Genomic DNA, 13,683 nt, shown 5'->3' with positions numbered 1-13,683 from the left:
CACACGCACGCACACACGCAGGCACGCACTCACGCACACACCCACCTACCCACCCACCCACCCACCCACCCACACACACACACACACACGCACGCACGCACGCACGCACGCACGCACACACACACACACACGCACGCACGCACGCACGCACGCACGCACACACACACACACACACACACACACACACACACGCACGCACGCACGCACAAAACCGCCCGTGTTTCGACATTTCGGCGCGTGTTGCACTAAGGCGCGCCTTGTAGCTACGTTGCAGCTTCGGCACGTAAAAGGCTGATCTGAACTTTGCAGAGAGCGGTCTGTGACGTTTGATCACTACTAAGAACCATTGAGTGGGAAGCAATACCGCACTCATCAGTTCGTCTTTACACGGAGTAGTTCCTAATCAACAATATTTAATTGTTGAGCGGCACAAAACTAATGAGCAAAAGACGCGGACGGCGGCCCATGGTTTGGGCTATTTCTGGCTCGTCCACGTATATTTTGAGTGACATGGCACATTTTCAAACTTCGCGCGCTTTAACCTCCTGAAGGCTTGATTACGTGTTCGCAATTGCTGCTCTTCGATTGATTGATTGTGGGGTTTAACGCGCCGACGCAACGCAGGCGATGAGGCACCCGTAGCGGAGGGCTCCGGATTAATTTTGACCATCTGGGGATCTTTAACGTGCGCCGAAATCTCGTACACACGGGCGTTTTTGCTTTTAGCCTCAAGCGGCCACCGCGGCCGGGAATCGAACCCGCGTCCTCGTGCTCAGCAGCGCAACGCCGTAGCCACTGAGCCACGGCGGCGGGTGCAATTGCTGCTCTTAGCGTATTGTGTGCATCCTGTTACAGAGCACAAGTTATCAGTAGATAATATTTGGATCCTTTATCTTTTCCTTTATTTAATGTTTAAGATTCGTAACGACAATACAAGTTGACAGATTATGTTGCTCGTTTTCCGAGTATAGAGCAAACGTTTGCTCGGAGACAACAGATTAACCCGGAAAGTGTTATAGACTAGAAGATTAATTTAAACACAAATTTATAAGTGATATACCACAGCAAGGCGGACGGAGCGGAAATTCCTGAAATACGAGTGATTATAAGTGGGAAGCTTCCAAGACAATATTTGCTATACGCGCAATACACCTGCACGCCTTATTCGGTGAGGAATATCCTTAAATAGACCAGAAAAGTCGGTGCAATAGAGCGCACACCTCATTCGAACCACACAGCAAGCGAAAGAAAAGATAAAAACAGCCACCGTTATCCGCTGTAAGATAAAACAGCGGGTTACCCGGCAAGGTTGCGACAACAACAGCGGCGGCAGCACCCGGAAAACAGGGAGGAGAGGCGCAGAGAGCAAACCGTCGCGAGTACTACCTTTTGAAGCAGCAACAATGCATTACAGCTTGTTTGGGCACCAGCAGCAAAGCCGGCCATAATGTGTCTCACGAAACTCGCCATCGCGCTACAATTTCAGAGCCGAGGGAAGGCGGTGAGAGCGGCCGCGCTCTGGCCATCGCTACCCAGCACAAAGAGCGCCTGGCGCGCTAATAACACAGTCCATGCCGGGCATATGCATCTTCACGTCGTCCTCACCGAGCGTCCCGGCCAACGAGCGAGCATAACAGGAGACATCGGCCAAACTTCTTCCTTCCGCACCCCCCGCTCTCTCGCTGGTCGCCAGCACCACGGGGGCGAGAGTTTCCGACGCGCCGTGAACAGCAGCGATAAGCGCAGCCAATTATTCCAGAGATTGGTCTCCGCGATAGGGCCCACCAGTGCTGTTAGTGCTGGCAACGGCGCGTGTGAGCATTTGCATATCGGCACGTCTTCGAATCCATCACGAGCGCGAGGCGCGGGAATGCTACGCCGTTCGGGGCGCGCAGCTCAAGAGACAAAGCGACGCGCGTCCTCACGCAGAGCGAAGAAGCGCAGCAAGAGGGCACACTGGCACGCACACACACGCAGCGAGAGCAACGTGCGCATGCGCTCTTCGAGCTTCATCCAGCCTGCGCAAACAAGGGCCTCGAGACAAACGACCGGTGACTGCTCGATAAACAAGGCTCGCACCGCGCGACGCCAACGCTTGTTGACTCGGTTGTTTTTGTTGACGTCTCGCCAACGCCGCCAGGGATGCCCAACTGCGACGGCGATACCGGCGAAGCCACTGGGTGCCGGCAGCTTAGCGATGGGCCCAAGAGTTCATGTTTATTCATAAAGCAGTTCGCGGGACGGCGGGAGGCCAAAGCCGCTTTTAGCGCCGCGGCTTTCTGTCCCTCCGTCGGTGACGTCGCCGCACGGCAAAGCGCAAGTGGGAACGGGCTCAAAGTTGAGGAGGGGGCCCGTGTTGTAGCGCTATGTTTACAGGCAGAAGAGGCGGAGGGGGCCGCTATACATCCTCGCGGATACTTCACGCCGGCAGCATGCACCGAAACAGAAGGAAAAGCCATGAGCTGCGGGCTATACTGAACTCCCGGGTTTTGGTTTCACACGTTATAGAAATTAGAGTGATTTTCGTCTGGCCTCGGGGGAAAGTAGCCTATATCAGAATTCCTGTGCACGGGTGTCTGTATAAACAAACATTAATCACGTGAAATCCACTCCGCCGAATCCAGAGGAAAACGCGACATGTTAAACCCAATAAAAAAGGCTCGTAAAGCTAAACCCCAGCCCTGCAAGAACAGCCGGCTTCACTGCGTCCTTTAAAGGCCACTACAGATTCCCCGGGTGCGTGCGAGAGGCAAAGAAGTAGATGGGCTGACTACAAATCTTCCAAATATACAAATATACAGAAGAAAATCTTCACCCGCAGCGTGTTCGGGCAAACGCCGTGCGTTGGACCAACCCTCCAGCAGCCGTCAGTCCCGACATTTCTCAGCTTCTTATTGCACATTGTATACGTTGCATCGATCAGAAGAAAACTCAAGTGCAAGCTTATTATTAAAAGAAGCGTGCAAACAAACTCCCACTGCTCCAATTTTTGCGTTTTGTCCAAGCCTGACCAGTAAAAACGAAACGCACTGCCCGCAAACCCACCAGTCTGAAAGGCGAAGAAAAACAAAGAAAGTGAGAGAAAGAAAAGAACAAGCAGAGAGAGGGGGAGTGACAGACCATAAATAAATCATGCAAAAACAACAAGAAAAAACAATTTGCGAATGAGCCGCGTGACGAACGAAGCTATAAGAACGCGTGGGCCCTCGGGTGGCTGTGGACCTGGCCACAGGAGGAGGTCTGGGAAAGAAAAGGGTCGACTCGGCAAGGGTCGCGTGGGAAGACGAGCGTTTTCTTTGCTACGGCGCGGCGCTCCTCCTTTGATTAACTGTTAGCGCCACTAATTAGATGCCCGCACCGCCGCTCGGGCCCGCAGTGGTAGCCTGCACGCCTGTTTCGCTAAAGCGCGGCTCCTCATACACCTGGCGATAAATATACGCACGCGGTAGCCTGCGGATGGGAAACGACAAGGGACAAAGTAAGGCTAGAGCGCCATCCACGGCTTGCTCTGCTCGTGTGCCCTGCAGCCTCTACAAGGCTGAGCTTAAGTATCGCCTCGTGCGAACGCGGCCCCCGTCGTTCCCGTGCGATATCCGCGACCTAGCTGTTCAGCAGAAACGCTCCTCCGCGCGTGCACTTGTTCTCGTTTTTCACTTAGCTAGGCGATGAAAAACGACATTTGTCCCGGGGTAAAGTAGTTCCGAACGGGCTCAGCGAAGACCACAGCATGGCTATTCAAGGTAGGCCTCGTGCGATCGCCTCTGATTTCGTCATGTGCAGTGATAGGCGATGCACACCACTACGTAATGCGTTGCCCAGAGCATGATGTCGAACGGAGTGCAAACCTCTCAGCGATTCGAAAGTTGGCAGCCCCACACAACACTGTGTACCACATCGTCTTCCCAGGGGGACATTGGATGCTGCGCAGAGACGTGTCGCACCTCCTACTAAGCTGCCTTCAGGAGACGGACCTGGCATACTCTTGGTGAAAGGACCCTAAAAGACGGAGCTATTGCCGGAATATACAGCCAGGCTAACATCACCTGATCCCATACAACAACCACTACCACCCCTGATGTAAGACTCACTTCCCCACTTCTGCATTGGCTATATCGAAAGAAACCCAAATGTCGGCAATGGTTACGTTAAAATGCTACACCCGAGGTCAAATGTTCTATTTCAAGTCATGGAGCTCTTATTTTGCTGGCGGCAGACGGCAGATCCACCGCGGTGGCTCAGTGGCTAAGCTATCGTGCTGCTGAGCCCAAGGACGCGGGGTCGATTCCCTGCCACGGCAGCCGCTTTTCTTAAGGAGGCGAAAAGCGAAAACGCCCGTGTGTTCGAGATTTAGGCGCAAATTAAACATCCCAAGGTAGTTAAAATTAATCAGGAGCTCTCTACTTCGGCGCGCCTCATCGCCTGTGTAGCGTCGGTGCGTTTTAAGGAGTACTGACACAAAATTTTTGTGTGACGTTTTTTTCCGCTGTTATGGGTGCCTACCAGCCCACTAATCATAGAATGGCACATTAGACGGCTGGTCACAACGTAAATAATCATTTACGGCCTCGTTTATTTGTGTCAGTTTCAGTTTCGACCAAACGAACACCGAGGCGGCCGCCTTGACAGGAGGGCGCTCGTGACGTCGCCGTTCTTGCCGCATCATAGCCGCTCTGGACGCGCGCCTCTACACCGGCCGTAGTCTCCACCATCGCAAGGCGCCCGGGAAACATGGCGTCAGCCCCAAAACCATGACGTGATACACACGCCGGAGCAGAGCGCGCCAACCGCAGCAAGCGCGTTAGCCATGTCACGGAAGCCCTGACGTCGGGGGTTCGAGCAGATGGCGTCATGCTGATGCCGATTGTGAAATTGTATCTGTTCTGAGCTTTCTCGTGCTCAGCTTTGAAATTTGGTGTCAGTACTCCTTTAAACCTCATAATCAACCAGGCGAACGGCAGAAGCGGTCACAGCAGCTAAATTTTGGCGTACGTCAAGTAACCGCAGGTGGTCTACATTAATAAGTAGCACTTGGTGATACCACGGGTTACAGACGTACCCTTGCCGGGGCTAGCACCAATATGAACAAACGTGGGCAGAAAAAAACGCCTATTTACATTCGAGTTGCATCATTATATTGCCGGTTTGCTTTTACAAACAAACCATTTCAATCCATGACTCCCGTGTGCCGGCAGCCGCGGTTGAACAGTTCGAATTGCAGCTTTGAGCACTGACGGTATATTGGGTGTATAGTCTAGGGCTCCTCAACATTTCAGGCTTGAGGTTTCTCAAGATGCGCCGAAAACTCGTACAATGGGCAATTCTCACATTTTACTTTCATCGGTAACACGGCCAGTACAGGTGGGAATCAAACCCGGACTTCGCGAGTAGCAGTAGAATAGATTGGCCACTACGCCAGCGCGACGGGTGGCTGTGGGGTAAGGTCGATGACGCCGTACTGACCTTTTTTCTCGGCTTCTTGTCTGCTCTGGCGCTCTGTTTCTGTTTCGGGTGACGTCACACGTTCTGAAAAAAAAACATCGAAAGAGAGTTGAATGCAAAGCTGCAACAAGGAGCTTTCATGGTCTTTAGTTATGCTTCTTTTTCACCAGTTTACTTTAGTATTACAGCTCTATTTTTAATTTAAGAACTCGGTAGTCCCAGTAGCTCCCGTGCGGCAGACAGTTTCCAGCGCCCTGTATTCTTTTTTCCAAAAAAACTAGGCTGCCTCGCTGACGAAGGATATAATTAGCATAGCAGTGCGATGAATGCGTACTATAATTAAAATTACACTCTTCGCTTCAAAGAGGACAAACAACCACAGGGAAACAAATTTCACGTGATTATGCAACATGTACCCACTTGCACGACGCTTGTTTAATTCGACATAGCAGAAATAACCACAGTTCCTATGCTAACCCCCGCTCGAAGTAGTTACCGATCATTCTAAAATGACCCTTTAGTGCTGTAAAGAATTCATCGCTGTGTTTTCTTTGCTCATTGTCATACCAATGTGAAAAGTAGCAAACCCCCGAGAAAACAAAAAAAGAAAACGCTTGTTAAGGCCGGAGCAGCTGGAGCTCCGAGATATATTTCGACTGCCCTAAGAACTAACAATGTTAGATATTTCCTAATCGTAAACATTTCGATAGTTCGAAAGGCTTCCCGTTGAGAACAACGACAGTACAACTGAACGCGAGAAAGAAAGAACGCACAGGAACAACAAAGGTGAAAGCTTATGTGGAGTTTGAAGTAAAAAATTACGCGTGTGGAATATGTGGTGCTACATGAACTATCAGCCCTTACTGAACAAATACCGCCATTTCGCTTGCAAGCAAGTCGCTACAGATTCTTTGTGTGCGTGTGTGGTCGAGCTGCTACCACAAACGCGTGTGCTGCAAGCGTTTGTGGTAGCAGCTCGACCGCACAGAACGTAAAAAGAGAGAGCGGGAGTGGCTCTAGGCGAAGCGTTTACTTTCTCTACAAAAAGCGAGGAAAAGCAACATACGCAAAGACAAACAAAGCAGTTCAGCCACACTCGAAGAGGTGCGCCAAGAACAGAAGCGGCCAAAAACGAGGCGTCGCCAAAGGGCTCCGAAACATTCACGCAGCTGCAGAAATAGGCTTAAAAAATTTCCTCGAAATAAAAAAAGACATATACCGATGTAAGTGCAGTCAATATCAAAAAATAAAAAAAACGCGGACATTGAACGCAGAATTGTCACGGAGTTAAAACAGCTGGAGACACAAAAAAGCCGGGCGCCTCGGCGTGGACGCCCGGGGAAGAGGATATCCCTTATTTAAACGAGCTCAATCCGTTCCGGGGAAAGTGATCGGGCCCTCATGCAAATGTTTCCTCGTCCAACTGGGCCGAAATCCTGGGAACAAGATGTCGAAGAAGTCGTCGTCAAAGCCGCCTCGACATTTGCGGAGCCACGCAAAAAAAAAAAAAAAAAAAAAAAAAAAGGCTCGCGGGGTGGGGTTAGAATAAGGGTAAGGCAACGGTGACAGAAGTTGAATTGGAAATGAGCGGGTGTGCGTACGCTTGGAGGAGGAGCGGACGAAGCCACAAAGACCGAAAATGGAAGCGACTTATTCCCGGCTTTATCGCCAAATTCTCCCTTTCTGTCGGTGGTGGAAGTTTGAAACCCTTCTGGTCGGGCGTTCGTTTTCTTTTCTTTTTTTTGGCGTGTGTTGGAAACTTGCTGGGCTACTTATCCTAGATTTGTGGCGTGCGGTTGCGCCTGCATTTAAGTCTTTGCTCTTCACAAACGTTATGATCGGTTTCCTACTATTACTCGTGAAGTCATTTCTGCCAAACAAAAAACCTTGCCTAAAAGCATAGAAATGGGCGTCCTGCTGGGTCTGCAACTAGAGATAACAACACAGTTGGACTAAACAAAATATTCAGTTACTTGCATTTAAAGTTGCGCTACCGGAAGGCTGACTTGACTTGTGAAGCAAGTACAGCAAACACCCGTTATAATGAAATCCCCTATACAGGAAGCTGTATTCGTTATAACAGGTAATTCGTTAAAATGGAGTTGATCTTCTCTCTCTGCACTGCATTTAGACCATGAAAAACTCCGAGAATACAAATAAAGCGATTTTTTTGCAACCGGGGTTTGCTGTTTGCAATTTATTCATCACGGCGCCTACGCAATACGACTCGAAAACACGGCCATCCTCCGCTCAGCAAGAGGCCCTGCCGGAGAGTATCTGATTCGCACGAAAAGCAGCAAGGACACCAGCGATCAACCCGCGAGGAAGAAACCAGAGAAAAGTAAATTAAGAGGAAGGAAACGGGCCCGTAAGTTTACGCGGGAATAAATGAAAAGTGATGACCGGCGACCCCGAGCCCGTCACAAATTGCGGCTCTCTTCCAAGTGAAAGCGCAGAGAAACAGAGTCGCAGTGCATGCGTGCGCGTTCTGCCGAGCATTCCGAGCTAACGGCGCTCGCTACGTTGTACACGAAACGGGGGTGGGACTGATTCAAGAACAAAACAGGGCCTCGCCTCTCCTAAAGGGGACTCGTGGAAAACGGGCAAGGAAACGCTGAGGCGAAGGTGCGGAGGAAAGCGGAACGGAGGCTTGAAGCGAAAGAAAACAAGCTTGAGGGACGTCGAGGAACGCATGGCGTATTTTAATATCCTTTTAAGCATCTTGCTAATGGGTCTTCGGAAACGAACAGCTGTTACGAAGCCTTTCCTTTCCCCTTTGCGCTGCCTGCCGAATTTCACTGCCGTTTAATCTGCGATTTCGTTCTTTGTTTCTCAGGGCGGCCTTAGCGTCACAGGTCTTTCGGCAGAATACATACGGGTCCTGCGCTACTCAACCGCTCCGCCCCTCACCACCGCGTTTCGCTCTTTCGTTTTTATTCGGAGCGGCCGGCTTGTGCAAATGCCAGTTTGAATGCGCTGCCGAAGAGTGGCTTTTCCGTTGGGCTTCGCTGCAAGCTAGGAAGACTCCTTGCGACTTCCGCGGGAAATGGAGTGCTCTGGCTCTATCCGGATTCCAGTGTAGGCTTTGTTTGTTCGCAGAGCTGTGTGGAGTTGGAATAACCTCGGCATATTTTCCTGGTTGAGTCAAATATTAATTACAATACTCCTTTCATATCCGATATGCGAAGCCACTCGCGCTGTGCAATACGCATTCGAATATCCCCGTAAAAACGGCTGAGTTTCAGATATAGTCACAGCATTAGCCATGCTTATAAATTTAGAAAGTTTAGTTACCTATTTCGATCAAAATTTTTGCGTCCGATTTGTAATTTTTTTCCACTTGTAGCGCGCCTAATCAGACAGTTTCTTGTGTTCCTTATAATAGGCGGAGGGGGAGAAGAGGGTTTTAAAGAATTTAGACATGGCAGACGTATAGTTCGTATGCGTGTGTACGTGCATATACCGTATGTATTCATCTTACTTATCGAGGGTTTATATCGAGGGTGCGTATATCGAGGGTGCGTGTAGATTCTCTCTACAGATTACACCTAACCCGAAAAACCAATCGCAGCTCACTTTACAAATTAGTACTTGAGAAACTGTAGTGGAAGATAAATATTCGAGAATTTTGGTTTACGTTATTTAGGGCTGAAGTAGACTCCGAAGAAATTCTGTGCTCACAAGAAAAATCAGCGATTGGAGCTGAGCTGGTGCATACAGGTGTAGAAAGAGCCCTGCCCTCTCGAGGTATTCGATCTACGAGCGACTCCACGTGCAATGCACCTCGAAGCTAGCAGGGCACCGTGACCGTTCTTCAGTGCGGGGCACCGTTGAATATGCTATCCTGTCCGGGGACAAGCATTTTTGGAAGACAGGTTTACATATCTGGGTGAAAAAAAGTTTCGAAGTCGCTCAACAAGTCGAACCCGTGTTTTGCGCGGGCGTACTTTCATATCTGCCGCCATTGTTAATGCAATTATCCCTTCAATGTTTACGCGAATATTCAAGGCTACGGCACATGCGCTCACTCGTAAAATGGAATGGTGCTTCACTAAGGTGCGTTCGCGTGGTAGCGCACGGTAGCAGACGGCTTGCTTCTAACGCCCCGCCTCCAGCGCCACCCATTGCCTATATCCTAGGTGTTGCCCAGCAACGCGTCTTCTTGCTCGCACTGCATTACGTTACTCTAGGTTTTTTGGCGAAAGGCTTCCCACCCAGACAGAACTACGGTGCCTCGCAACCAAGGGAATATTTATATGCCGGTACGACCTTCATACACTCGTGACTCCAATCTTCAAAGCGAGGGCATATGCGCTAGCACGTAAATGGCATCAATGCAACTGTATTAGACTGAATGTAACTTATCTGAAAATCCAGACTATTAAAGCGAAGCTTTCTCCGCCTCATTGATGGTGTTGGCGTTAGTGTAAACGCACTTCAGAAACGCCAGCTAGCTTTAAGCACACTGCAGAAAAGCCAACTTTACACAGTGGGTTTCACAAGCGGTACATCAATCATACGCCACATACAATAACAGAGTGTCTTTGCCCACCTAAGACACCTCTCGTAATATGAAAAATATAGTTTGGCAGTACACATGGTTAGGCATGATGGTAATGATGATGATGCTGATGAAATGCATTCTCTAGGCGGGTTTAAACGTTGGCTTTGGACTTTGGCTGAGTTGAAGTGGACTTTGGCTTTGGACTTTGGTAGTTTGGGCTTTGGCATCATAAGGAAAGTGGATTTAGGACTTTGGCTTAGAGTCAAGTTGCATGGGAGAAGGCTTCGCGTTTCAACTATCTTCCTCTTAAGGAAGGGGTTTTGACTTTTTTTTTTCTAGGATGCCCGCGAAATTATTTATCTAACACAGGTACAAAGCGCAGCGGGTGAAGAGTGGGATGGAAAGAAAGTACGGATAGCGGCGTAGCAGGTTCATCTGACAGAGGGATAAAAAACAGAAAATAACAATAAAATATTGTGCTCACCAGGTAGCGGCTGCTGCTGCTGTTGTTGCGGCGTCGCCTGCGTGTGTTGTTGTGGCTGCGGCTGCGACTGCGGCTGCGGCTGCACAGGCGGCGACCGATGGTCGGCGACGACGCTGTTGCGTAGCACCTCTTCGTACTGAGAGCGCTTCTTCTGTTCCAACTCCAGCTGGTCCTGAATGCGCCGCCGACATCGACGCTCCTTCTTCAGTCGCTTCTGGTACAACACTGCGGCAGAACGGTAAGGGAGAGGAGGGGACGTGGTTGGATTCCGATCTTCACACTTTTACTTGTCACCATCATCATCACCAGCCTATCTACGCCCACTGCAGGACAAAGGCCTCTCCCATTGATCTCCAATTATCCCGGTCCTGTGCTAACTGCGCCCAATTTCTCCCCGCAGACTTCTTGATCTCATCTGCCCGTCTAACTTTATGCCGCCCCCTGCCACGCTTGCCTTCTCTTGGGATCCACTATGTTACCCATAATGTCCAACGGTTATCTTGTCTTCGCATTACATGTCCTGCCCACGCCCAGTTCTGCTTCTTTTTTTTCTAATGATATGTCCTTAACACGTGTTTGTTCCCTGACCCACTCCGCTCTCTTCTTGCTCCTTAATGTAACACCTTTCATCTTCCGTCCCATTACTCTCCGAGTCGTCCTAAATTTAAGTTGAACCCTCTTAGTGAATCTCCAAGTTTCTGCCCCGTAGGTGAGTACCGGTAAGATTCATCTGGCCACCTCCAAGAAAGCGCCATTTTCACCCAGATCGATCGATGGATCGATCAATCAATTATTAGATCAATCAATCAATCAATCAATCAATCAATCAATCAATCAATCAATCAATCAATCAATCAATCAATCAATCAATCAATCAATCAATCAATCGTCGAATGAAGCAAGCAAGCAAAAATCCGTCTGCGTCATGTGTGAGACCAAGAGGATGCCCATTAGTCTAAGCATTCCAAATAAGTTCAGCTTCGCTAACGGCGGGGAACGAAGTAAAACATTCTTAGAACCTTCCAGGATACCATCACGCGCGACTAGTTATTTCCGAGGTCACATCACGTACTTCGCACCAAACAAATCCCGTCGAACGGAACGGAGCAAACTTGAACGAAAGACATAGTCCTTAAATTTTGGAGCATGGCGCGCTAAAGGCACCAATTCATGCTCGCCGTTCCCAACGAGCATCTTAACGTGAAAGGGTGAAACTCGCACGTCGTTTCTCGGGTCTCTTACGTCTTGCCCCGTAAGCCTTGCGGAGAAGTGGGGCCCCGCAGGGGTGCTCGCTGTCCCCCAGTGCGTTCGTTAAGGTGCGCCATCTTCGAGGACGATCATTACGGCCGACGGTCACGTCCACCGAGCACGCTGTCTCGCTCCGCCCACCACCGTTCGCGGCTTCGTCGAACCTTGTAATAACGAAGTCTTACGGCGACGTCGGAAGCCCGGGGCACGAGCGACGTCGTTAGGCGCGGTTTCTCAACCACTCAGGCGATGGTCTTATTTCAAAATCTTGTCCACGGAAGAAAAGAAAGAGAACGCGCAAAGTCTCTGGGGCTGCCCGTGACCGTGTTTTCGGAGCCAAAGCGCGGTTCTTAGCACGCCCGAACGAACAACTTAAAATTTTCCATAACCGTGATTATACGGAATCCTCATTATGCGTCTGAGGGCTTGCGCAAATTCCCCTCCTGTACTTGCTCCCATGGTGAAGCGTGTAAAATACTGCCGGTCACCACGTTTAACTCAACTAATGGCACTTTCGCGAATCTCTTTAAGCGGCCAAAATTGTAATGCTTCTCCATCTAACTACTAGAAGTTACAACTGTAGTTTTGCAACCTGTACGTGCATCTAAACTTTAATCCCATCAGGTGAATATTAAAAGCACGAGAGCAGGCTCATTACTGGTACTCCTGGGATTGGGGCGCACGGTTTTGGCCAGGGTGCTAAGCCAGCCCTTTGGACAAAACTTTGGACATGTACACTGCAGGTGGTTTTACACAGAGTTATCAAGTAACGCTCTCACTTTTACCATTTTAGGGCTCTAAATCAATTGCGTTACTTAACGACGCGCATGCGCAGACCAGCTGCGAGTGAAAAGAGCCGCGTGGAGAGCTTTCTGATATCAGCATTCAGTTCACTTCACAGCCGGGCACCGCGCTACTGCGGGGAAGAAACGGCACTACGAGGAGCAAAGGAAAACGGTGACGAGTGTAAGAAGAATCGACACGACCCGAACGGAACGACGTACTCTATCACGCGGCTCCCATTCTCGCGAGTTCTTTCCTCTCGTTACTTCTCTGTCGCCTGTTTGCGGCAACAACAGCGAGCTTGGCAGTAACAGGGATTCCAGCAGGCAGGGGAAAAGAAACGCAGGAAGGGCGTCATGCGTGGCAGAGCCCTCGGCGAACCCGGGGTCGCAACAAGAAGACACTTTGAGAGAGTGCGTCGCTAAACAGTCTTCTTCTGAGGGGCCGCCAACGACTGCAGCCACCAATTCGACACTGTTACCCCGGAGGAGTCGCAGCATTAGCATACGGGCCCAAGGGTCGGCGCGCCTCTCTCTCCTCCGTCGACGGCTACGCCGGCAAGGACGCGCGTGCGTCTGTCTGTCTGCGCTCCGGTGTGTGCGGAGGGTGCGGTAAAGAAGCGGGCTGTACGCTTCTCGGGGGAAACGCGGGCCAGAAGAGACGCGTTTCCAATGCGGCCATTGAAGCCTCGCGACTGCTCCATCAACGTCAGCCACTTGGCCGGCGACTTGTCGAGCCCATCTGTTCGCCTTTTTTTGCTTCGCCTGCTGACGCGCGGCTACACCGTCGCGCTTACTGGCACGAGGGCTCGCTGCTGATGAAGGCGTTTTGCGCAAGAGAATAGTGAAACGAACGCCGCGACGAACGATAACACTGTTCGCTCCACCTACAGCAGTACTGCAAGGCTTGCACTAAGTCCGTCACAAGCGACGATGACCATTTTTGTTATGTTTGTGTATCGAGAAAAAAATACGCGGCATTTTTTACACCATCTGAAAACATCGCCCTTTATAAACCTTTACGAACCATGGTTTCACGCTCTGGAGCTACACTGGAGCATTGAAACGCACCGTAGTGATAACTGCATATGAACTTAGTCCACCTGCGCTTCTGATTACGTCGGTACTTTTGCAACCTGGATGCGTGGCTCATGAGTCATGCGGCGCGGCCCTAAGCTTCGTGTCCACAGACGTTCCCATTTCTCTCATACAAAAATATAAACAAT

General features: G+C 50.2%; 1 protein-coding gene across 1 annotated transcript in view; it reads right to left on the bottom strand.

Moving 5' to 3' along the window:
- Positions 1-1,896: 1,896 nt before the first annotated feature.
- Positions 1,897-13,683, bottom strand: part of LOC144175231 (uncharacterized) — a 170,491-nt gene continuing 158,704 nt past the window's right edge. The window contains exons 6-8 of the mRNA XM_077704336.1: positions 10,428-10,652; positions 5,461-5,523; positions 1,897-2,018 (exon numbers count right to left, since the gene is read on the bottom strand). Of these exons, the coding sequence (XP_077560462.1) occupies positions 1,897-2,018; positions 5,461-5,523; positions 10,428-10,652 (410 nt within the window). The remainder of the gene's footprint in view (positions 2,019-5,460; positions 5,524-10,427; positions 10,653-13,683) is intronic.

The sequence above is a fragment of the Haemaphysalis longicornis genome, unplaced genomic scaffold (genome assembly GCF_048455015.1).
Source record: "Haemaphysalis longicornis isolate Haplotype H1 unplaced genomic scaffold, Haemaphysalis longicornis Haplotype H1 scaffold_3, whole genome shotgun sequence".
Classification (NCBI taxonomy): domain Eukaryota; kingdom Metazoa; phylum Arthropoda; class Arachnida; order Ixodida; family Ixodidae; genus Haemaphysalis; species Haemaphysalis longicornis.
This window is presented reverse-complemented; position numbering and strand designations above follow the sequence as displayed.